Source organism: Lagenorhynchus albirostris, chromosome 3, assembly GCF_949774975.1.
Source record: "Lagenorhynchus albirostris chromosome 3, mLagAlb1.1, whole genome shotgun sequence".
Taxonomy (NCBI): Eukaryota; Metazoa; Chordata; class Mammalia; order Artiodactyla; family Delphinidae; genus Lagenorhynchus; species Lagenorhynchus albirostris.
The window spans coordinates 41687641-41712771 of record NC_083097.1 but is presented as its reverse complement, the minus strand read 5'-3'; the positions used below and the strand labels follow the sequence as shown (position 1 = coordinate 41712771).

Sequence of the window (25131 nt, the reverse complement as noted above, 5' to 3'; positions counted from 1 at the left end):
TACCTCCTATAAGTGGAATTTGTCTTTTTGTGACCGGCTTATATTAGAAAATCAAGTTTTTAGATTATTTTTTGAGACAACAAATTTTTAAGAAACAAAAGTTTTGGCAACTGCATGTAATATTGATATATTGCCTGAATATCTAACTATTTAGGTAAAATTATAAAGTTTTCCAAAATAAAGGTGATCTATTATAATGTTAAATCATATAAATTGCAATGGATGAATTTTACACAAGTACAGTCAATTCTCAAATCTCCTACCATGTACTGGCACTTGTGTCTTATCCTTTTTACTGTTTTGGAAATTCTTGGAAGTCAGGTAGTACCTGGCATGCATTAAGAGTATATTAAATACTAATGGACTAATTAATAAATTAATAAACCAATGGCTTCAGATCCTATTTTATGAATTGCTAGCAAGAAAATGTCCATCATAGGGTATTTCCCTTCCCATTGATTCTGTGCCACATCTTTACTCACTGACTGATGGTACTTAGAGAATGCAAAATTATTTAAATATTAACCTAAGCAAAACAGTTTCAAAGATGAAGTAGATGAAAAACACCTGCATTAGTCCTTTGAAATGCAAACTCAATCAACTTTTGGATCAAAAACACTTTTGTGTCCCATCAGCTTCTTTTCATTAAAAAAATATTTTTTATTTGTTGGCTGTGTTGGGTCTTCGTTGCTGCATACAGGCTTTCTCTAGTTGCGGCGAGCAGGGGCTACTGTTCACGCAGTGCACAGGCTTCTCACTGCAGTGGCTTCTCTTGTTGCAGAGCACACGCTCTAGGTGTGCGGGCTTCAGTAGTTGTGGCATACAGGCTCAGTAGTTGTGGCTCACAGGCTCTAGAGCGCAGGCTCAGTAGTTGTGGCGCACAGGCTTAGTTGCTCAGTGGCATGTGGGATCTTCCCAGACCAGGGCTCGAACCTGTGTGCCCTGCATTGGCAGGTGGATTCTTAACCACTGCACCACCAGGGAACTCCCCATCAGCTTCTTAATGTCAATGCACATGCCAGATTTGCTCAGTTTTCAAATTCTGGAGTACTAATTGATTTTTAACAGTAGGATTGGCAAATATTTAAAACAAAATATTCAGGCCTTGGGAATTCCCTGGCGGTCCAGTGGTTAGGACTCCAGGCTTTCACTACCAAGAGCCCAGGTTCAACCCCTGGTCAGGGAACTAAGATCCCACAAGCCACATGGCACACAGCCAAAAAAAAAAAAACCCCAGTACTGGTTAGGGTGAGGGAAATAAGGGCATGCTAGAGGAAATCTAAACCTTTAAGAAGGCAATTAAAAATTTTTGTGCATTCTCCCCCCACCCTGCTCCCCCCAGCCCTGCAAGTTCATTTCTAGTTAATTTATTCCACAAAGACAGTCATACAAATGTTCAAAGATATGTAGCTGTAGTAAGGTAAACAATGGTCACCCAAAGATGCCTACAATTTAATCCCCAGAACCTGAGTACCTGTGAATATCTCATGTTCACGGCAGGAGGTGATAAAGGCTGCACATGGAATGAAGGTTGCTAATCAGCTGACCTTAATATAAGATGCTCCTGGATGATACCAGACGGGCCCAATGAAATCCCAAAGGTCATTTAAATGTGGACGAGCGACAGCAGCACAGTCAGTGTAGGAGTGATTCGATGCTGGTGTGGGAAAGACTCAATCAACATTTGCTGGTTTTGAAGAATGGAAGGGAGCCGGGAGCCAAGGAAGGAAGCAACTTTTAGAAGCTGGAAAAGGCAAGAGAAAGGATTCTCCCCTAGAGTCTCCACAGAAAAATGCAGCCCAGCTGATACCTTAATTTTAGCTCAATGAAATCTGTTTTGGGTTTCTGATCCCCAGAACTGTAAGGTAATATATTTATGTTTCAAGCCACCAAGTTTGCGATAAATTTGTTAGAGCAACGATAGGAAACTAATGCAATGACTAAAGAAGCTCACTGCAGCATCATTTGTGACTACCCCCCGCCAAATTGTAAACCACCTAAACACCCATTAATAAAAGCCTGACAAAATATTGCAGCATTACCACGGATGTTGAAGACTTTAGGCTTTCATCAAAGAGAGAGCTGCGGGAGATAACCTCTCTTTCTGCTTTCGTGAGGGCTTGCCAATCAATTTAAAGTAAAAGGGAGGGAAAATATAGCAAAGAGATTCCAGTCAATAAATTATAAATGCATAGCAAATAGAACACAACACTGAGATTATAGTACTTTGGGGTCACCCAGTCTTATTTCCTTCTCACCATCAACCTATAAATATGCCAAGCACTGTGCTAAACATTGGAAAATATAGAGAAAAGCAGCTCACTGACTAGAGAAGAAGCAAGAGAAGTATACCAAGTGCAAGACATGGCAAAGCAGAGGAAAGCATGGGTACCTCGCACAGGGAGCTTCTCATGCGGGAAGTCAGGGTGGGAAGGCGGGACAGGACAGCTGCCAGGAGGAAATGCCTGAACCCGGTCTCAGGGGAGAAGCGGGATATTCAGCCAGACAAAGAAGACTTGGAAGGCCGTCTGGGGGGAGGGAACAGCTTACACAAGGCTAGTTGGTATGATGTCCAATGTGGGTGGGGCAGCATCTGAAAAAACCAGAAAACTTTAAAACCCTACACAAGGACTTTTACGTAATTAGCTTTTTTACATTCTCTGAACCTCAGTTTCCCCACCTTCATCATAGAATCATAACATCTTCTTTTCAGGAGAGAATGAAGGGATCAGCGTCTCAGGGCCAGAAAAGGAAGACCTGGCTCCTGGAAGTCCCTGCCCTGTCCTCTTCCCTCCAGGCCGAAGCCCCTCAGCCCCAGGTAGGCTGCAGCCACTTCTGGTTCTTTAAAGCCCTGATGCATTAAAGAAGGAAAACCATTTTGTGGTATATTTTAATCATTTATATTTAACAGATCGTTCCTTTTAACACATACAAAATACAATGAAATAAAATTATGTATTCATTCAAAGTTCAGGACAGAGCATGTGTTCTGGGACTGGAACAGAGATTTGAATTTATATAATGAAGGTTTTCTTCTTTCAATCCCTTCCCTGGTTATGACTCTGTAAGACCTCATGTAGAGGGAAACTTTGAGTGCCTTGGTGAATGAGAAGCTGCAACAGCCTGCCGGTGCCAGGCCCTGTTTATGTTGACGGGAAGAAAGAAAGCCAAGTTGTGCATCAAAATCATCTGCGGAGCTTTTAAAACAGGCTGAAGTCTGTGCCCCACTCTCTAGATTCTGATTCATTTGGTCTAGAGTGGGGTCCAGGCTTCTTAACACTTTTTAAAGTTCCTCAAGTGATGATAATGTAAAACCAGTGTCAAAAAATACCATAAATGAAAGTAGGAGAGACTGAGACAGGAATCCCTTAAAGTTTTTATCAACTCGTTTACAGATATTTATTAAAAGACAGACAATGGTAAAAAACGAAAACAAAAGACAAAGGAACAAGTGGGAGCCAAAGGAAGCTTCAGTAAAAAGGCTCACCAAGGACAGACAGTGGTACTGCAGGGGCACCCTGGGCACCCAGTGGGCAGAGCACAGAGCACGGTGCAGGCCCAACCATGAAGAGCAATGCACGCAGTGTTTGCACATAGTTGCGTAGTGGGAAGGAATCCAAAAGAATTGTGAACAGTCTGTTAAAGTTTGTCAATTCAGTTTGCAAATATCACGTGACAGCATCCTGACCAGGCAGTTAGGAGGTCCCCAGGGTGGATGGAGAGGCAAGCGCTGGGTCCTCAACCCCTATGTTGGAGACACCAGCACTGGTCAGAGGTAGCCACCATGGTGACCAGGCAGACATCACGGTACCGAGAGAGACAAGATTCTCAGGCCGTGACCAGGATAGCCAACCTACTGCTGTAATACAGATGCATGCACCCAGAACCATGGAAGTCAATTTTCTGTGTCAGACCTCTAGTCAGGCTCTTATACTTGGGAACAGTGATGGAGGGGCCCCTAGGGACTTAAATCTTATACTTAAGATATACTTATACTTAAATATAAATATATATATATATTTATATATATATAAATATATATATATAAATATATATATTTATATATATATTTATATAAATATAATTATACTTAAATCTTATACTTAAACACTCTTATTTAAGAGTGTTCTCTGAGAGCTGAGTTACAAAATCAATGCTTAATAGAAGAGCCATGCTAAGGAGAATGAACGGTCCTGAAATCAGAGCAAGGCAGATGGTGAAATTATAGAGTAAGCAGTTATCTAATTAGAAGGGGTGGTCATCCGCCATATGGGGGCATAGGAAACAAGGAAGACACTGTTCCTGGGCTTGCTAAGCTCTGTACTGGGGATGTGGCGCCCTGGTCAGGAGACTCAACCCAACTGTCCTCAGCCTCTGCTGCCTCCATTTTACTGTGGCCCCCAGTGTGCCTGGATTATCACAAAGCCTCCTAACTGGCCTCTCTGCTTCTGCCTTTGCTGGCCCCAGCGAGCAGCTAAGTTACCCTGTCAAAACATGAGGCGGATCATGCTCTTTTCCCCTCAAACCCTTCATTGGCTCCCATCTCACTCAGAGTAAAAGCCAAAGTCCTCCCAACAGGGCTTCCCTGGTGGCGCAGTGGTTGGGAGTCCGCCTGCCGATGCGGGGGACGCGGGTTCGTGCCCCGGTCTGGAAAGATCCCACATGCCGCGGAGCGGCTGGGCCCGTGAGCCATGGCCGCTGAGCCTGCGCGTCCAGAGCCTGTGCTCCGCAACGGGAGAGGCCACAACAGTGAGAGGCCCTGTTGATGCTCTGGAATGTTCTTCCCCTACGTATCCGCAGGGCTCACTCTCAAGTCCTCCAGGTCTTTGCTTCAGGTTGGGAGGTCTGTCCTGGCCACCCATATTTAAAATAACAAATTCTCCCACCTCTCACGACTCATTCCCAACCCCACTTTTTCTTTCTCCATGCCACTTATAATCATCTAAATATCCTATATTTCACTAATACATGTGATAATTATGTCTCCCCCACTAGAATGTAAATTCATGAGGGCAGGGATTTTGGATGGTTTTTGTTAACTGCTGTATTCCCAGCGCCTAGAACAGTGCCTGGAAAATAGGCATTCAGTAAATATTTGTTCAAACAAATGAATAAGCATCCAGGATATCTCTATTGTACCAATGGCTTCATCAAGTTTTCGAAGGTAAGTGATTCAAAGGTGTGTTGATGTTGGGGTAACTACCTTTTTCACAGCAACCTTTTGATGATGATTTGGTTTCCCACAGAGTAAAGGAGAGAGGATGTGCTGGTCAGAAGGCATGTGGTCTGGTTCCATTCAAAGTTTTCGTATTGAAGGAGTGAAAGAACCAGCATGGCAACTGGTGACTTGTTCATCTTATTTAGGGCTTCAGACTCCCAACAGCTTCCATGATGGTGAGTTCCTGGTCTTGACCTCTGAGACCCCCTTGGCCATCCACTCGGAGGACAGCTTTCCTCTTGATTCCTGGAGCTCAGCTTGTGCCTTTCAAACTCTGCCAGTTGTGTTTAGGGAGAACACACAGCAGCAACCTGGCATATGTGGATCTGAGAGTCAAAACGATGGCTGATCACAAAGGGCTGGGTAGGGAGTGACATGCGACCATGGGTCCTGCTGCCCAGGTGCTGATTCGAATTGGACGGGCTGCGTGGAAGCAGGCCCGCGGCTGAGCAGAGCCGGTCCGCCTGCGGCCGACACCTCTGTTCTCCTGGAACCAGAACACAGGTCTGTCTTTGTGGAAAACAGCCCTCACAAGAAGGCCCACTGCTTGCGCTGGTGGTGCGAACGCAGAGTTTTGGCCTTTCCTTTCTTTCATAAGATGCAATTTAGTGTGATTCACAAACCTGGCGAGTCCCAGAGGTCCTGTTCTCCAAGCACAGTCCTCCTGCACTTAACTTCCCAGGCCTCGATCACGGCCAGGTCCCGAGGCAGTGAGGACAGGGGACAGGGCTGGTTCTCAGAGGGAATATCACCGCCACCTCCTCCTCGGCTCAAGCACTTGTGCCTCTGTTCTCAAATAGGAGTAACCCAAGCTGTGGGGTCAGCTGACCTGGGTTCAAATCCCAACTCTGCCTCTTTCTGGCTGTTGCGACTGTCACGGAATGTCTGGAAGCCTCAGTTTCCTTGTTTGTGAAATGGTTTTGTAATTGAGTTCTGTAGATAAAATAATGTACGTAACGGCCAGTTATAGTACCATACCTAGAGCAGAATACACACTTGAAATCTAAGTGGTAGGAAAAAGAAATCCATCTCAGCCCAGGATCCATGCGTGCTTAGTTGCTAAATGTCATCACAGAAGTGACAGGGGTGCAGAGAAGGGACCAGACACAGGGATCAGAGCATTGTGGAAGGTTTCACAGGGCAGGGAGGAAGACAAAAAGAGTAACCTGTACCACAGAAAACAAGACTATGGTTTGGTCATACATTTCTCGACAGTCAACTTTACCCATTCTGGTAACAGTACACTTCCTAATAATGCTGTTGGATTTCAACAAGGAATAACACAATGAAGACTGATTTGCTCACTACTGTGAGTCCACTGTTCACATGAGATCGTTCGTTCTACGTTTGGATAACCTGCTTCCGGGTCCCGGAGGCGCGGGCACAGAGCTATGGCTCTATCCTCCTTTGTATATCTTTTTTTTTTTTTTTTTGGCTAGTCCCTCTGTCAATTTTAAAATTTATCCTTATTTTTATTTTTAAAACAAAAAATACATTCAATCATTCAAATTCAAACATATACAAAGGCATGTAAATAAAAATCTCCCTCCCACCCCTAACCCCCTGCTGCCCAGTTCCCAGAACCCAAAGCAAACAATGTTACCTTGTTACTAATTGTTTGTCTCTACTTTTAGAAATAATCCAGGCATATATAAGCAAACATAATTGTTTTCTCTTTTATTCAAAGGGTAGCATATAAAATATGATTCTGCCCTTTTCTTTTTGTCATGTAATTTTTCTTGGGAAAATTCTATATTGGTATCTGAAAATCTTTGGGGTTTTTTTAGATGATTGACACCTACAGTTTTTAATCCTTCAGATAACTGTGCAATTTATCATGGGATCACCTGTCAGCATGGGTACCTAGAAAGTCAAATTTTCTTCCCATGGATTCTAGAATAGGAGCTATTACAAAGCACCACATGTTAAGAAAACTGCCTATTTCCCCAGGATTACAGGTTTCACTTTCCTCATGGGTATTTTTGTTCAAATACAGGACAGCAGACGTCAATAAAATCATTATTAATTTGGTAAGCAAAAACAGAATTCCAAGCTGTCTTCAGATATTCTGGTAGAGAACAACTTCCTGAACATACTGGTATTTAAACTCTTTAAGAGCAAGTTGGGAGCCTTATGGAAAAGGGCTGATCTCTGGAGAGCTGAGCCCCTGCCCACCCCAGCAGGAGAAACTTGGTCGGTCTGAGCAGCAGTGAATTAGGCTTCGAGTCAGAATATGCAAGGATGCTGTGCCAGGGTTCTGGAACCAGGATGGGGGTTTGGACCTGAGGCCGGGCTGGATGGGGAGAGCTGGCCAAGACAGGTGCCAAGGTGAGAGCGCCGTGGCTGACAGTGGGACCTCCCGCCTGACGGGGACTGGAGCGTGGATTCCTTACAGTTGATGAGAAGTTCTTATTATTTAAACCCTTCATCTCATCCCTTCTCACGTAATCACAGGGGATCTTTATTGTTCTTACTCTTGCCATGCATTGGGCTCAGGGCGTTTCATATGTCATTCAATTCTTGCAGTATTTCTGAGAAGCAGATACTCTATCCCACTATGGATAGAAAACTGGCTCAGAGAGATTAAGTGACTAGCTCAAGATCACACAACGTTTGGGAACATTGCTATCATTTATTAAGTACCTACTTCTGGAATTTTTATCACTTCCTATGGTTATTCAGAGAGGGAGTACTGCCAAATAGTTAAGGACTGTACATACTAGTTAATCTAATACTCTCTAATAAAATCTAAGTAGGCCTATCATACAAATGAGGAAACTGAGGCTCAGAGATGGGTTGGTGAGTTGCCTGAGGTCATTCAGAGAGTAGACAAGCTAGAATATGACCCCTGGCTCCAATGTGTTGCCTTTCTCACCGATATGCTGGGTCAGCTTCCCCACTATGCTCACAGAGAAGTCCAGCAACTCAGCAGTTAGTTAACTCCTGAAAGCCATTTCCTCGAGTGACTGAAAATTTAAACCACTAGAAAAATAAGATCTGATGCGTCTGACCATTTCAAACTTAGAAATCATTTCCAGATAGGCTGATGGGACCCACAGCAAAGGAATACCATACACACACCTTGTGTGTTTCTAAGCCTCTTAGAAGTTGAACTGCCTTTAATAAAAGAGGCCACTTTTGGAAGCTCCATCTCTGCCACTGGAATGATGGGATTGGGACATCCTAGGGTCAGGACCAAGTAGGAGGAACTGATGATCCCTAGAAAGGCTTTAGCTATGATCCAATCCTAGATTAACTGCCCACCAACTCAGAGGCCTGGGATAGACGTGAATCCTCAGCTGGGTTTTCCCATCTTCCTGCCCCCAGACCCCTAGCATGGCACCCTTCTGCACTCTGCCTAGAAATCTACTCCACCCACCTCAGACTCACCAGAGCCTACCGCGTGGAGCATTGTTAGAATTCTAACAATGCTCCACGTGGTAGGTAGAAGCAACCTGTGACCAAGGGGAACTTGTCATGGCTGATTCTGACCCTGACCAAGTGGAATTAAACCTTTGACTTGACATTAGCTCCTGTGGTTTCCTTTCTTCCCTCAAACACCCTCTAAGAGAACCTCTCCTTCTCATGCCCCACCCCCTAATCCCAGGCCACAGCTGATTTGTCCAGCTTGGGTCAGGTGTCCGCCACTGGCCCAAGGAAACTTATGAACTGCAAGATGGCTTGGCCGTTTTAGATGTATTAGAAGGTGCTGAGAAAGCCTAGCCACAGGAGAAGAATAAAATAGACCCATAAAGAAAAGAAATTGACAAATTAAAAAGCCTCATGTAGAGGGCAAGCTTAGTTCTTGTTCTTAGTACTTAGTCCCAAAAGATGGGACTTTTGGCCCCGTGTGGGGTTCGCCAGGTTCCGGTACCCACCCGTGACCCTTTACATTCTGGATCAGGCTGGTTTGAGCTGGCAGCCAACAGCATCAGTTTCCAATGGAGACAGCGTATGAAGTGCTTTCCTTACGTACCTACTATGCGTCAGGTGCTGGGCTCACGACAACTATTATTTCAAAACGTCTCACTCACAATTTATTGCTATAAGCTTAATAGTTACTGAAGTTACTAACATAAGCAGATACTCAGTGGGACCGCCCAAATGGCTTATAGATTTAAATTAATCAAATTTACTACAGAATTTCATGAACAATTTATATGGCAACTGCAGATGGAAGCTTAAGACAGTGAACTCACTCTTCTATCTTTCTGTTTAAGTCTTTCACATTAAATAAATGCCTCCTTGACTACTGGAGAAAAAATAATTATAATATTCCATTGAAGCTGAGAAATAAAGCAACCTTTGTTTATTTTTAAAAGATAAACATGGCTGATCTGCACTAATCGTAACATTTTGAAGGAAAAAAACAATATTCAAGATTTTTAGCCTGTAAATAAATAGTATCCTGTTTTACTTATTCTGTTAGCCAAAGATAAGGTTGGAAATGAGAAAACTGGATAATGCTTATGGGTTTAAAAGTATCAGACATGGTATTCGATTCTGAGGAAATAAGGGCATAAATGGAAAAAATGGCTTAGTAAATGAATAGAAAAAATGAACTTAGGAAAGAATGACATTTAAAAGTTTATACAATAAACTTTACATGCTTGACTTGAGAGACTAAAACATTTTTTCAAGTCCTTAATGATGAGAACAGCAGCAAAATTCAAGACAATTAAAAATCGGCATTTAAGAATCTGCTGTATTGTCGTGAATAAATCTAAGACGACTGTATCAGTGAAGCCTAAGAAAATCCCAATTATGACTCTATTCAAGCCAAGGAGCACTGACTTTCCGTTTCATTTTCAAATGTGTTCCCTTATTCCAGTTTTAAACTGTACCTTCAGATACAAAAGCCTCGAAGAGAAACAGGGTTCCAATGCACGGCTGTAGAACCAGTCTCGCTGCATTAGACTTGCAGCATATAAACGACTCTGTCTCTAATTAAAATAGCAAAGCGAAGCTCAAGTGCATGCCCTCCTGTTCTAAATACATCATATATCTGAAGTATAAATTATAGAAATAAAGACAAATAATGGCATGAAGGGCATGATAGTTTATTTTAAAAAACTGTACCACACTGATCATAATGACCAGCATACACATTATGATGGCTTTTCTCTTGGGTATTAACATTGCAGTATTTTTGTATACTGAAATGTTTCAATAGGACCAAGAACGTTAGAGATATAAAGATCTTAGATGAAAATGAACACTAATAATTCCGGTGTCCTACCCCACAGAATTAATTTAAACCCCTTATGAATCAGTGGCATTATAATGTTATATAGTTATGAAGGATGAAAGTTTTCTTCTAAATAGGCAGCATGAACTTATACTTCCTTTTTCTTTAATCTTTAGTTTTTATAATTTAAGCTATGTCCACCCTGGCCAAAGCACAATCATACAAGACACCTCAGATAATTTCAATGCTACCATTGCAAAGTTTAGTGATTTTTACTTAAACAAACAAACAAAATCAAACCACTGCCAAAAAAGGAGGCAAGTAAAACTGATTTTCCAATCATTTGAAAAGCATAGTGCTTATTTGTCCAATACAGACTCAAACTTAAATTAAATGCTATCATTATAATCTCCAAACTTCTGCAATAAAATTAACATTTATATATATATATATATACACACACATATATATATATATATACACACACATATATATATACACACACATATATATATATATATATGGGTTTTGTTTATAGAACTGTATTTTGCAATCAACAAGAGAAAGTTATTTTTTAAAGAACAATATATTTGGTTACAGTTCCACATGTTGGTAGTAGAGACAAAGCCACATGATGTTAAATCTGGCTCTAAGTTACCTAAGGTATAAAATTTTGATCAAAATTATGATACTCTGATCTTAAAAATTCAACCCATGTGAGATTATACTTTTTAGAGTAAATGTGCTGTTGAGTAATCATTTCAATAACCTTCTCTTTGTATGACTATCTGCAAATTGACCCTTTTCTTTAATCAATGTGACTCACCAGCATTTCAAACTGACCTCTTTACTTCTATGTTACCATTTTTATACCCAGGGATTTCTGAGGCAGCATAAGTTTGACTTCATTAAAAACAGTAAATACTTTAACCTTTCAGTGACAGTTTTTAAATCTGTAAACTCAAGAATCACATTATTGAGCTCAGCAACTACAAAAACATTGAGATTTTGGCATTTCTAACCAGAATCTCTTTGTGCTTTTTAAATTAAGCTGCTTTTGAATCGTTTTGGTATTTATCAGCCATCGTATTTCCCTTATAATAATAAAAGAATATACTTAAGGTAATTTTTAAGGTTAAATGTTCTGGGGGCTTACCAATACTTAAAAACAGAAACAAAAACAATTACTTTTTTCCGTCAGCATCTGGAATAGTAGAAATTATTTCTGGTCCCTCCTTAGATCAACCAACACTACTTTTCATCACGTATAACACTGAATTTTACAGACATCCCTGAAAAGTTTTTGATAAGTAAACGAGTGAATCACAGTGGAGTCTCCATCAGTTAACAGTGTAGATCCAGTAACAAAACAAAACAAAACAAAAATTACACTGAATGTTAAAAGAAAATCTTCAAGCTAAAAAAAAAGAAAAGAAAAGAAAAGAAAACCCTCCTTAGAATTAAAACCGAGTGTGTGTTGTCACTGATTCTGTGCTCGTGTCTCCAATTGATTAGACTCCTTCTCTGGGTTATAAGACATGTTCGATGAAATCTCCACACCAAGTTTCCAGGACACTTGAGTGAAGAGGCTATGCTACTGTAGCATCTAAGGGAACAGAGTGGCACCGTTTTCTTCCCTAACAGACACCACATCCAAAGATGAGCATGCGTGTCCCTGCACTGTGCTCACCAGCATGTATCAGGAGACAAAACTTGCTGGGCAAACTGATGACAGCTGATCCTCCCACCCTGCCCCCAGCATCAACAGGAGGTTCCCAGCAGTTTGTCATTATGTGCACTGGCCTTTCACTCTTTCAGTCAGAAAAGCTGTGGTTACTTTAAAAAGGGGGTGGGGGGGTGGAGAAATGAAAAAACCAAGAGTCTAAAGGCACAAAGTCGCATAGCTGCTCTAGTTGGAGTTTGTAAACAGAGAGTAAGTTGAATTTAGGTAATCCCAATCTGTGAGAGTAAAAAGGCATCCGCAGCAGGCTTTTATCCAGCCAGCTTCTTTGAGACCCTTCATGGGTTTTGAGGTCTACAAAGTATGCACTAAAATACCCATACTTCAAAAAGCAATAAGGCAAATAGTATAATCATTATTCCAAAAGTTACAATGGTAGTGTAGGCATACATAGTATAATTTAGTTACAATGTGTGGTACTGTTTCTATTATATAACCATATTAACTGCTTCTTTCCTACATAATTATATATTCAGCCGAGTTTCAGTTGAACACAAAACCATCCTTGTACCACTGCTGACAGTTGGCAATAGCTCTTTGATAGCAGTTTTTATTCTGCTGTAGAAATTATCCTTGAACTGAAAAAAAGTCCATAATCCAACCTCCAGTCATTAAACACTATCATATTTGTGAAGAGCCTCTTCCAACTTCTGCGTCACTTTTTGGAAAAATATTATTTGTTGTTGTAAGAAATGCTGCATCTGTGATTTAAAGTCTCTTACTCGAATTTGATGGAAGTGGTGAATTTCTGCCAAAGTGGCAAAAGAAATAGTGTTACAGCGATCCTGAATGCCATCAGCCTTTTGGATCTCCATCTTCCCTTCTTCCACGTGTCGCCTACTCTCCTTTACTTTGGTAAGAGCTCCTGTAGTTAAGACAAAAATTAATTAAAAAATATATATGTATCCCAGTGGTACAGCTACATAGTAAACAGAATGCTGGGCATTATAAATACTTGCCTGAACTATTTTAAAGTCCTTTGGCGTTTAAAGGGTTGACCATAATCACTTATTAAAAAAGAAGAAATCTGGTAAAGTTTCTGAAAACACCTCCATTGCTGCAACTTCAGTTATCAAAACCAGCTTTTGCCATTGACCAAGTAGCTATAGCATGTTTCATCTCTTGCAGGCAGAGAAACTATAAACGACAGATATCAAACTCCAAGGAATTGTCCCTAAAAAGACAAACTAAGCAACTTTGCAGTTTTAACATTCTTAAGAGAAAAGGTGTGACACCATTATATATGCATATATTAAGAGAGACATTTATAAAGGGGAGAATACTGCATGCATGCCTGGTTTTGACTCCACATTCTATCAGGAGACCCGTACCTGCAGCATAATGGCCCTGTGAAGTAAAAATTTGCCTCCTTTTCTTTCTTTTCTTTTCTTTTTTTTTGGCCACGTGGCATGTGGGATCTTAGTTCTCCAACCAGGGATCAAACCCGTGCTCTGAGCTTCATTAGAAGCTCAGAGTCCTAACCACTGGACCGCCAGGGAAGTCCCTCGCCTCCTTTTCTTTAGGAGCTGTAAAGATCAGTGAGTTTTGAGTCTGCCTTAGTGATGATCTGGGAATGAAGCCAGAAGGTGTCATAGCCTCCAGTCAAGAAATGTCTCACCAGAGGGTGTGTGCAAGGAGGAGGGAAAAGCACGGTCTCTGTGGCAGGTGCCACATGAGGGCAGACCCTCCCCTAGAAGCATAGTCATATGAAAACACAAAAGGCTGAGGATGCTTAGGGGGTAGGAAAAATAAAGACTATTCATAGGTTCGTAAAAATGATAAAGCTCAGATCACTTGAGCACAGCCAGCTCAAGAATCCCAGAATACTTGACTCCACGTGGCACCCATTCTACTAAACCATGATGAAAGAGAGAAACGTCTAGGACACCTGGCTTGGAGGTCTGCGGACATGGTGATGCTACAGGGGGGGAAAGGTAGCCTGGTTAGAAGGCAGTGGGAAAGCTGAGCAACTTTGTTGTGGAAATGTTCAGTTTTAGCTGATGGTGAAATACACAGGGGAAAAGCCCTATATCTGAATTTCTTCAAATCTACAAAATAATATAGAGTAAACCTAGTATTAAATACAGTGCTTAGAGCCTAAACAGCGTCTTTTTTTTTTTGGCACAGCTCAAAGACCCGAGAAATTAAAACCCACCGACAACAAATGTTATAGCTACGTATGTATGTATGTATATTTTCATTTATTTATTCTAAAGAAGATCTTTACCTGAAAAGCAGGTGAGTCCTGGAGTAGAGAAAATGCCCTGCTTCCCCTGTGACCACACAGCGGAGATGCCGTTCGTGCTAGCAGAGCTACAGGAAGACCCCTGACCCATTCCCCTAAGAAGCCATCGCCCTGAAAATACAGCGCTGTTAACATTTTCCCCATGGCGGACGGGACTCGGGAAGCAGTGAAACCTGCCTGCTTGTGGTCTCAATACTAAACAGAGAAAGGGCGCTCCCCCTCAGAGAGAGAAAATAATTTTTTGTAGCAAACTTATGTTCATTATATTTGTACAAGTGTCCTGTCCCGGTTTATATGTAAAAATTGAAGTTGAAGAGACCAGGAAAGCATGAGACAGAAAACTAAAAAAGAAAAGAAAAATATTTCAAAAAGATGGCTGAGAATATGAAATTTATGTTTCAAATGGTTGAGAGTGAGAACAAGAAGTCAAGAGAGCCAAGTCTCAGGAGATTTGACTGTTCATGTGATTCGGGGCCGAGGTGCGGGGCCCACCGTGCGAACACAGAGGACAGGCGCCGGCGCCCTGCTCCCGCAAACCCCCGGGCAGCTGTGCAGCAGCTGTGGCCTGTCCTGCGAATATGCTGCAGGTATTACTTGTTCTAGTTACTAGAGTCCAGCACAGAGGAGCTCAGAAACCTGGCCCTGAGCTGTGCCAATGTCAATGAACCTGCAGCTTGTCAGACTCCAGATGAGATCGCCATATTCTCAGAAATGACATTCTATTACACAGAACTGCAGACTGCAGATGTGCATCCATGAAACCAACTTACAAATGAAAAAGACTGAAGTTTTCACAACTTGAATCATATCGGCATACATTTTCAAAACTCCTGGACACAGTACAAGTATTAAATCTCCGCAAGGTCTGAAGGCCTTTGGGCATTTGACACCTTTAAGCTTTCTGAGTGTACATACTAAAGGAGCCGAGAATTTAAGTCTCACTTTTCTCCCAACTATAAGTTTATTTACTAAATAACACACAGCCCCAAACAGTTGGGCTCTGGGGCTAGAATCTCAGCTTTACCAACATTTATGGAGGGTCTAACGTGTAGAGCACAGAGCTGGCTCACGGAGAAATCACAAGAAATGTTCAAGTCCCCACCCTCCGGAAGCTCTCGAGGAAATCACCTCGCAAAGCACACTGAGGACAAGCACACAACCATGACATGAACTGAAACAGGACCACAAAGCACAGAATTCTGCATAGGAGCTGAATATGGCTTTCTCCACGATAACGTGATCGTGTCACAAGGGAAAATGCTCGGAGGGCCTGCTACGTGCCAGGCAGTGCTGTGGACAAAGGGTGGAGGAAGGGCGAGAGGCAGGGAACAGGCGTAGATAACAGTAAATGGTAGCAGCCAAAAATAGTCACAATATAGGCGAGGCACTTTCCGTGTACCAACTCTCACCCTGCTGCTACTTTGCAACAGACATTACTACTATTTTATGACAAGGGAACTGAGAAAGCCACCCAACCTCTTCGAGCCTCAAAGTCAGCGGTAACCCAGTAAGAGGCAGAGGAGATGGGATCTGAGTGTACAGTGACTTCAAAGCAAACACTACAAATATTCAGAAAAGAAACTGGAGCCTGAATAGGCAAAAAAGCAAGGTGGGCGCTGGTGAGCAGGGTGCAGGGGATAAGGGCTGGGCCACTGAGGATCAGCTATCCCCTCTCCTCCCCTTGACCCCAGGCCTCCCCACCCCCTGCCCCAGAGCTGGGGCTCCCGCACTGCCCTTCTCCCTTCCCACCTTCCTTGCAGGTCCCGGACTTTTATTCTAACATGCAAGTCAGAAGACCTTGTGAGTATGTAAAATAAACCATATAGGTTTTGAAAATTTCCCTCTGGAATCTTACGAACCTCATTCAATTCACTAATTGTACCTGCAAAGCCTTTTAATATTTATAAGATGTCTGATTTTCTTATCTTTGTAGCATATGATTAGGATGCCACAAAACATCGAAAAAGCAGCACATATTTCATTATTTTGAAAATGTAAGCTCAGACCTACATGGGGGAGGGGGGCCTCTCTTCCCCTGCCTCTCTCCCCCCGACTTAGATCTTACTGGAAAGTTACATAAATTAAGAACTACCACCAAAAATAGTAACATACAACCCCTGGATGGGCTTTGCCTTTGTTTGCTCTAGTGCAGTTGGACATCCCAGCAAAAAATTATTTTGCAAACTAGGAAGGACAGAAAAAAATACTGAGGAGAGTAAGCACCCAAAGGCCAATTTTACTTGGAATTTTGGGTTAACGCACTTAATGCAATTCAAATCCATTAGCATAATGCATCAGGATTGCAAGTAGCAAGGAAATAGGAGGAGATATAAGATATGTTTTTTAAGAACAGACATACTTCCTATTTTAGGGACTATTTTTTGATGTGACAAGATTTACATGCCTGAAACCATTAAAAATCTATACAAGGCAGCATATGTATCAAACAGCATTCTATGAATGTACAAACTCTGGTAGAAGAGTGAGTGCTAGGTGTAATCAAAGAAGATCATGTCTCCACAAAACGGGACCCACGAATTTAGAGCAAGTTTTAAAATAACAACAGCAACAACCTCTTTTAACTAAAATGTAGCTAAACTGATTTTCCCCCAGATCCACCTTCAGAACAAAAATGATTAACAATAAAACAGGCTGATAGCAGTATACTTTTTTTTGGAGGGGGGGGCTGCACTGGGCCTTTGTTGCTGCGCGCGGGCTTTCTCTAGTTGTGGCGAGCAGGGACTACTGCGGTGCGCGGTCTTCTCATTGGGGTGGCTTCTCTTGTCGCGGAGCACGGGCTCTAGGCGCGCAAGCTCAGTAGTTGTGGCGCACGGGCTTAGTTGCTCCGTGGCATGTAAGATCTTCCTAGACCAGGGCTCGAACCCGTGTCCCCTGCATTGGCAGGCAGATTCCTAACCACTGCACTACCAGGGAAGTCCCAGCAATATACTTTTTGAAAAATCATAAGAGTTCCTGAGTTGAGACAGCAGTCCAGTTCTTCTCTAAGCAGCTGGCTGTTAAAGTTCAGGATGACAACCCCAAAGACCTTCAACGCCAAACCCCCCAAAAAGGAAGTTATCTTTTGTAAAATATTATTCAAAGTTTAAAAAATTATTTCCTTTAAGAAGAAAACCATTTTGCTTTTAAATATTCACCTTACAATCCTCTGGTTAGTTCTTCCTATACATTTTAACACTATACATTAACACTTCCTATACATTAAACACTAAGGGTTTAGCGTGTTTGCTTTCTTATGAGAAAGGTAAAGTCAAGTCCTTCAGTAAAGCTAATTATGGAAGTTAATTAATTATGGTTTACTGTCTGAGAGTGAACAGGAAGAAAAAAAAAGTGACATCCTTTAAACAGCTCAAGCTATCCATCTGAACAAACCGCATGGGTGTTTAAACACTTGGGGATTGACAAACAGAACTATTGGGTTGGGCAAAAAGTTCACTCGGGTTTTCAGTAACATCTTAAGAAAAAACCCAAACGAACTTTTTGGCCAATCCAGTACTTTCTGGAGTTTCCCTGAAGCTTCCCTCTTACCCCCCTTCTACCCACTGCATTTCTAAATTCTGGGTTCTCTCAAGATCTAAGTGGGTACATACTTTTCCAATAGAAATTATATTACAAACATTGGTTTAGATGTAAGAAAAATAGTTTAAGTAATAGAACTAGCACTTGGGTTTTGTCACAAATGGCATACTCTCGCAGTTTGCCGATTCTCAAACTGGGAATTATCTGTACACACTTCTATGCTTCACATATTTTCATACTTAAAATATTAAGTATCACAAGGAAGGCAGAGATAGCCACATTTTCAATCAGGTTTAGCTTCTAAGGAGTGAGAGTTGGAGAAAGAAAACTACTGGAGCAGAGTTAGATCACTACAGACTTGCTACTTCTAAGATAGCTTAAAAAATTAATTTGTAGCTTAAGAAACATCTGCAGAGGTACAATATAACCAGTTGTAGAGTGGTAACAAAGCATTACAGCATATTTTTAAGTACTCTCTCAGCCGTACTGCATTTTTTACCAAACCCAAGAGGAGTGTAAATAAAAGCTAAAACCATGGCCCAGAATCTAAAGAGCAGAGGGAACACACATTTTTATCATGCAATTGATAAAAAAACAGGCAAGGGTTTTCAAAACCTGTACTTTTTATGTGGCTACTTTAGAAGGTATCTATCCCCTGCCAGGTCTCTCCTCTCATAAACATCACATTGCTATCTTGCTTTCATAACAGAAAAGGAAAAACAAAGAATTAAGGGAGAGAAATGATAAAATAAAGCCTAAGATGAAAAGTAGTTGCTGTTGTATTAAACAGAAGTCCCCATAACACTCATGGGTAGGGCAGTGATTTTAAAATGAAAGAAAATTAGTGTCAAACACATAGCTAGTGGGAAGCAGCCACACAGCACAGGGGGATCAGCTCAGTGCTCTGTGACCACCTAGAGGGGTGGGATAGGGAGAGTGGGAGGGACACGCAAGAGGGAGGGGATATGGGGATATATGTATATGTATGGTTGATTCACTTTGTTATACAGCAGAAACTAACACACCATTGTAAAGCAGTTATACTCCAATAAAGATGTTAAAAAAAATGAAAGAAAATTAAAAATAGGAGAGATCAGAGGGAAACACATTTTAGAATGGGAACCTAAGTACATAACTGTAAAACTGTCTCTCGGGCTAAAAGACAGACATTATATGGAATAATATATGGGCAAAATAAGATTTTACTATGAAAAGAAAATGGTGGAGGCAAGTATTAAATTCTGACATTAAATAAGAAGGGGCTGACAACACAGAGCAGTATTATATTCTTCATTTAAAAAAAAATAACAAGACAAAATAACAAGAAGGTAACAAATGAAAAATGGTTCAGCCTCCCCAAGTTACACAACTGAAAATAAACTCTTAAAGTGTATTTGAAGTACAGGAAAAAGTATTAATGAAAGTGGGGCAATATATTTCCACCACACCCATGACTTTGCTTCCAAACAGGCAAAAGCAACCCAGCTCCCGTTCAGGACACTGGGCTGAGCTGGACACATTTCAGGTGTTTCTTCCTCAGAGGGTGGCTGAAAGGAACACAGAGACAGCCCCTCCTAAAAAGGCTTACAGGCTGAGAGGGAACCTTCAGCTGAGCACTCAATCTAATTATTAAATCAGTTGGACAAATTATTTAAATTTCTCCACAGGATAGAAGGTTCACCCAGGGACTGATCACCCTAAGCCTTTATTCCAAAGGGTGGAGCAGGAACCCTGAGGACTTCATTCTCATCCATCACTCTGTCCTGGCAAGGCACCCACTGGGGAAGCCGGGAGAGCCGATTCCTCACTGAGAAGGGCAGAGTTGGGTCCCAGATTTTCTTTTTAATGCACAATAAGGGCTTTAGATGAGTTTTTGGTACAGTTTTCTCAGTCTCTCTAACAACAGGCTAAGTGACTTGTCCAAAGTCCCACAGCTAATTCCTGGCAAAGAACCCACCCTTCCTACCTGCCTGCCAGCCCTGCCACTTCCCACTTAACATACCAGGCAGGGCCTCTGCTCCACTCTGCTGAAAAGGGTCCTTCCTTTTCCATGTTTGGAGAGGTAAAAGGAAAACTAAACCAGTATTTCAACGTTGCTTTAGGACCTGCTATTAACAAAATCTCCCAGACTCCTTTGGCATTCTTAGCTGACTCTGTACATGCAAAATTCCTAACACGTTCATCTGTATACTTATCGCAATTGCCCAGTCTCAGAGAAAGGCACTTTGCCTGCTTCACCATCACCAAACCCAGCAGAACTCATGTCCTAAATTCACTCCCAGCCCTCTCCTACCATCTGCTTGGTATCTTACAGTGTGAGCACAGTTTTAAAGCATGCTCAGGCTGGGATGAGCATCCTGCCTCATAATCCGCATGCACTCAATTTCAGAGGAATATTACACGTTGGTGGTGAACATAAAAACATAAAGAAATCAATCATATGACAAAGTTCATTAATATTATAACCTTAAAAGGCTCAAACTCAAACAAACTCATTTTATAGATTAATTACAATCCAGGAAGTCAGCACCATTTTTTCTTTCTTTTTTTTTTAAATTTATTGATCGATTGATTGATTGATTGGCTGCGTTGGGTCTTCATTGCTGTGCACAGGCTTTCTCTACTTGCAGCGATTGGGCATTACTCTTCATTGTGGCGTGCGGGCTTCTCATTGCAGTGGCCTCTCTTGTGGAGCACGGACTTTAGGCGCGCAGGCTTCAGTAGTTGTGGTGCACGGACTTAGTTGCTCTGCGGCATGTGGGATCTTCCCAGACCAGGGCTCGAACCCACGTCCCCTGCATTGGCAGGCGGATTCTTAACCACTGCGCCACCAGGGAAGTCCCAGCACCATTTTCAAAAGCATCATGTTATTTACACAGCATGCCATTAAATTATGTACATCAGTAAAACTGTTTAGGAAGCATTTTATTGCCATTTTGGTTTTTCTACAATGAGAGCAGTGAAGCTCTGGTGTCATGTAGTCAATTAGCACATTTTAAGAACCCACTACCAGCTGAACTAAAGCACGTTAGCAAATACAGTCACACTACATTAAACTCTGCTGTATCATTTGCTTCTGATTTGCAGAGAGAAAGCACTTTCCTGGCAACTTCTGACCCAGCAAAGCTAGACAGGGGCAAAAAACCACTGCAGTGCCTCAGGCATTTTAACCAGGGAGGCCCTAAATTCAGCTGAAGAAGTTGTCCAGCTTCCTTTCAGTTTCCCTGGTTAAGGCCTCTCCTCCACCTCCCTCAGGCCCCCCAGGGCTTGCTGGCTGCTCCAAACGCTCCCAACCCACCAGTTTCTGCACCTGAACTTTGCCTTCCTTTCTTCAACCAAATCTCTTATTCTCAGTATGCTTTGTCCCTCCTCAGACCAATTATACAAAAGGCCCAGTCACTAAGCAACAGGGATCCAAAAGCTACATTTTTTCCCTTCAAAAAAAAAAAAAAAAAAAGCAAGCATTTTATTTAATTTTGAAATCATGACTGTGCCAGAAACATTAACTAGATTTTGTGTCTTCCCAGGGCCCTGCCCCAGAAAACCCAGACTTTGGTGTGAGGGACAGAACAGGAGACAGGCTGAAGGGCACAGGGACAGCTGCGCAGAAGTTGCCTGAGACTGGACTAGACCTGTTTTTCTTCATTCCCTCGTACGCGTAAAATGTTGAAAGAGAATGCTAATTTGGTCAATGTGGCCTACTTTGCTCTTATCCTCTCATCACTGGTACCCACCCCTCTGGGTCCCTGCTAACTCCCCATTAACTCTTTCCCCTCCCCTTTCCTTCCTCCTTTTGGTCTCCACCCACCCACTTGTTGATTCCTCCTTCCCCTCTCTGCTCCAATATTTACTTTTTGATTTTTTTTTTTTTTTGAGTAAAACGGCTCAAAAAACAAAGGCTGGCATTACGTAACAGAGACGGGACGGCCAGCCATCCAGGCAAAACAGTCCCACGTGAGCACCTGCTCTATGCAAAAGCTGTGGTCTGCACCTCGCGGGGTCTCGTTTTCTTCTCTCAGAGGTGGCCAGGAAACCTAGACAAGGTAAGCAACTTTATGCGGTGTCAGCTGCACATGAACCTGGGCTGCCCAACTTCCCAGCCCAAGCAGTTCCCTGTACCTGCCCGATGGGGGCTGCCTCCTCCCTGAGATCTCAAAGCCCCATGGACCAGCCCCGGTACACAGCACGCCACGCCAAGCCCTCCAGAAGCCTCATCTCAGGGATAAGCAACCCCTGACCTGCCTCCAGGCCCTCAAAATTCTATTCCTGAATCACATCCTACTAAGTGGGCTCCAGATTTGGACCACATTAGTAAACTCTGGAGGGCACGAATAGTACTACTGAACTCAAGACAGTGACAGCAATTTTTTGAAGGGATTAAGTGTCCTTAGAGCCAAGAACTATCAAAATGCAAAGATATAATTAATTTAAGATTCACTTTCAATTCACAAAGAGAACTTTTGAGTCATTTTAAAAGGAGGGAAGAGGCTCTCGGGACAAGGATCATAAACTGCAAAAAGCAATAACAACAAAAACGTGGTTGCTTGATAATGAAAAAATTAATCATTTAAAGAACTCAAGCCTCTAGGCTTGGTTTGGTCCTGAAGGTACAAGAAGTCGTTTGTTCTAGGTAAAAGCCTTATTATATCCTAATTAAGCAGCCCTTACAGCTTCATTCAGCAATCACCACAAGTGTAAGGGCAGAAGGACATTTCTTATGAATGAAAGCATTCACTTGAGTGCACCGCATCTTAAAACATTTGATTACTTTTACTCACTATGTACATACATTCACACAGCTCACCTTGTTCCAAAAATGAAGAGGGAAATCACATGATTGTATCTCTTGTGGCTCATTTGGTAAAATAGGCTGTTCATCGCTAGGAAATTTTACATATAATAAACGTTCTTATGTTTCAGCTGATACTGAATATTAAATCTGTGATAAAGATACTAGGGTGATAGATTCAAGAGAATTCTGCAAAACAGTGTCTTTATTTCAGCAGCGTCTGGATACAATGGTGAAAATGTTGATTTGCCTATGGCCAAGCAAACATAGATAAAGACTTTAAAATTTGAGAATAAGAAAAGCACGTATCATTTTTTTTCTTAAAGGCTTTATACCCAGAAAATCATAATAATATAAGGTAGAAAGAATATCCTTGATAATCATGAACATACAATAAAACTTGAAAAAACAACTGATGTTATAAAACAGAATCCATATAATGGTTTAAATTCAGAGAATACAGTTGATGACTGAGGTCCATTGTTCACAGTTCCTAATTTCCTAATTCTTTTGTTTCCTGATATACATGCATGAATATTGGTCTGTACAAATAAAGCGGCATTAGATATGTTCGCAAGCTGCCAGCACCTTGAATTGAAATGACCTTTGACATACAACAAAACATACATGTACCTAAGAGAAAAGTGAACATTGGAAACTACCTTTAACCAAAGGTAAACCTTAGTTTCTTTTTTTCCAGGAAGATAAAGGGAGGCCCAAGCTAAAATAAATCTAATAGAAGCTGCTAAACAGATAGGCCCCTCTATATGGGGCAGGAAGAGAGTGAGGTGGCACCGGCCCTTTAGAATGGAAACCAGGGAGATGTGAGCTACCCGCCCAAAGCCAGGATCCTTGATTGCCACGACTGCTTCTGAGAGGGCTGCAGTTTGTACTACAGTTAGAGTAATATTTTCAAAGAATCTTTCTTTCAAGTATTCTTCTCAAATAATGTCTAGTTTTTAACTTTAGAACTGTAATTGTAAACCCTGGTGTTAACCAACTGCTATTTAAGCTATGGTGGTACCAGTGGTGAGCAGCTAGGCCAGCATTAGTCGCTTTCCTTAGTGCCGTCTGCTGTGGCCCTTATGACTGGAACTTCACATGGCTTTATAATCACTAAGCTTTGGAGACAATTTCTACATCAGCTGCTGTAAACTTAGGAACACTCTTGACCCTGGGGTTTTCCTGCTTCCTGACACTGGCAGGGACCAGGTTTCCACTGGCTCTGAGTCTTTACTCTGGCCACATCTGGACTTCCTGAACTAGTTGTAAATAACCAGCTGAAGCCAAAACAACGCAGCTAGAAATATATCATTTTAAGATAGACATGAAATACAACTCAAAAAGCATGGAAACTTATAGATTACCCATGTTGACATTTACTAGTTTTTAAAGAGGTCTCACTGCAGGCAATAGGTGGGCTTTTGTGAAAATCACAGATGTCAATATAACTAAGTATAATTTTAAAAAAACAGAAAATAGGATTTCTAAGACTCCCTTCAGCCCCATTCCTTCTCTTTCCCTCTAATCCTTCTCCTTTTCTTAACCTGCCTCTTTCTATTCCTGGTATCACTACTTTCTGTCACCCAGACGGAAAACTTCAAAGCCCGCCTCGAGCCTGGTCTACTAATAAGCCTCTGCCCGCCTGTACTCAGCCCCCAGGAGCAGCTTCTTGGGGACCAGGCTGCACTCACTGAGGGATGCCTGCAAGAGCTCACAGTTAGGTTTCTGTGGCTCACTTCCTGTCTGCCAAGTGGGGATAAAGAGAGAATATACCTCAAAATCTCCCATGAGGTTTAAATGGATATAATGCATAGAAAATGTGAAGCATCGTGCCTGGCACACAGGAAGCCCCCAAAGTATGTTCCCTACTTCTATCACAATTCCGATGTCACTCTTCAGTTTCAAACCTTTAGTGGCTGTTGACTGCCTACAGGATAAAACTCAATTTTCTAGCAGATGTACTACTTACTGTAGCATAAAGAGTACTGACCAAGGTCAAGGCAAAAAGGGAACTCAAATGCTGGCTCCTTATTAGCTGTGTGATCCTGGAACTCACTTTACGTCCCTGAGCCTCAGCTCCCACAGACACCCAGCGGGGGAGTTAACAGCTGTGCTGGGTTCAATAGTATCTACCCCCCCACCCCGCTCCAACAAAATTCACATCCACTTGGAAACTGTGACTGTGATCTTATTTGGATCTATTAGTTTAGGTAAGGTTGTACTCCGTTAGGATGGGCCCTAAATCCAACGTGATTAGTTAGCATCCTTAAAAGAAAAGGAGACAAAGGGACACACAGGGAGAACGCCAGGTGAAGACGGAGGGAGACCGGAGCCAAGAACAGCAAGGAGTGCCGGCAACCACCAGAAGCTGGAGGGAGCCTCCCCTAGAGCCTTTGGAGGCAGTGTGGCC

At 42.0% G+C, this 25131-nt stretch overlaps 1 protein-coding gene across 3 annotated transcripts in view; it reads right to left on the bottom strand.

The window, feature by feature from the left end:
• The window catches only part of SNX18 (sorting nexin 18), a 91072-nt gene that overhangs the window by 53346 nt on the left and 12595 nt on the right, over positions 1 to 25131 (bottom strand). Inside the window, exons 2-3 of one of the 3 annotated variants that reach the window (XR_009539476.1) lie at positions 22734 to 22968; positions 20499 to 21363 (exon numbers count right to left, since the gene is read on the bottom strand). The exons of 1 other annotated variant lie outside the window; for it this stretch is intronic. Coding sequence is in view for 1 of the 2 variants with exons in the window: in XM_060142952.1 (XP_059998935.1) it covers positions 12759 to 13012 (254 nt within the window). In the remaining variant the exon portion in view is untranslated. Of the gene's footprint in view, positions 1 to 10262; positions 13013 to 20498; positions 21364 to 22733; positions 22969 to 25131 lie in introns of those variants that run through there. One more of the 3 variants, XM_060142952.1, reaches the window with a different exon arrangement.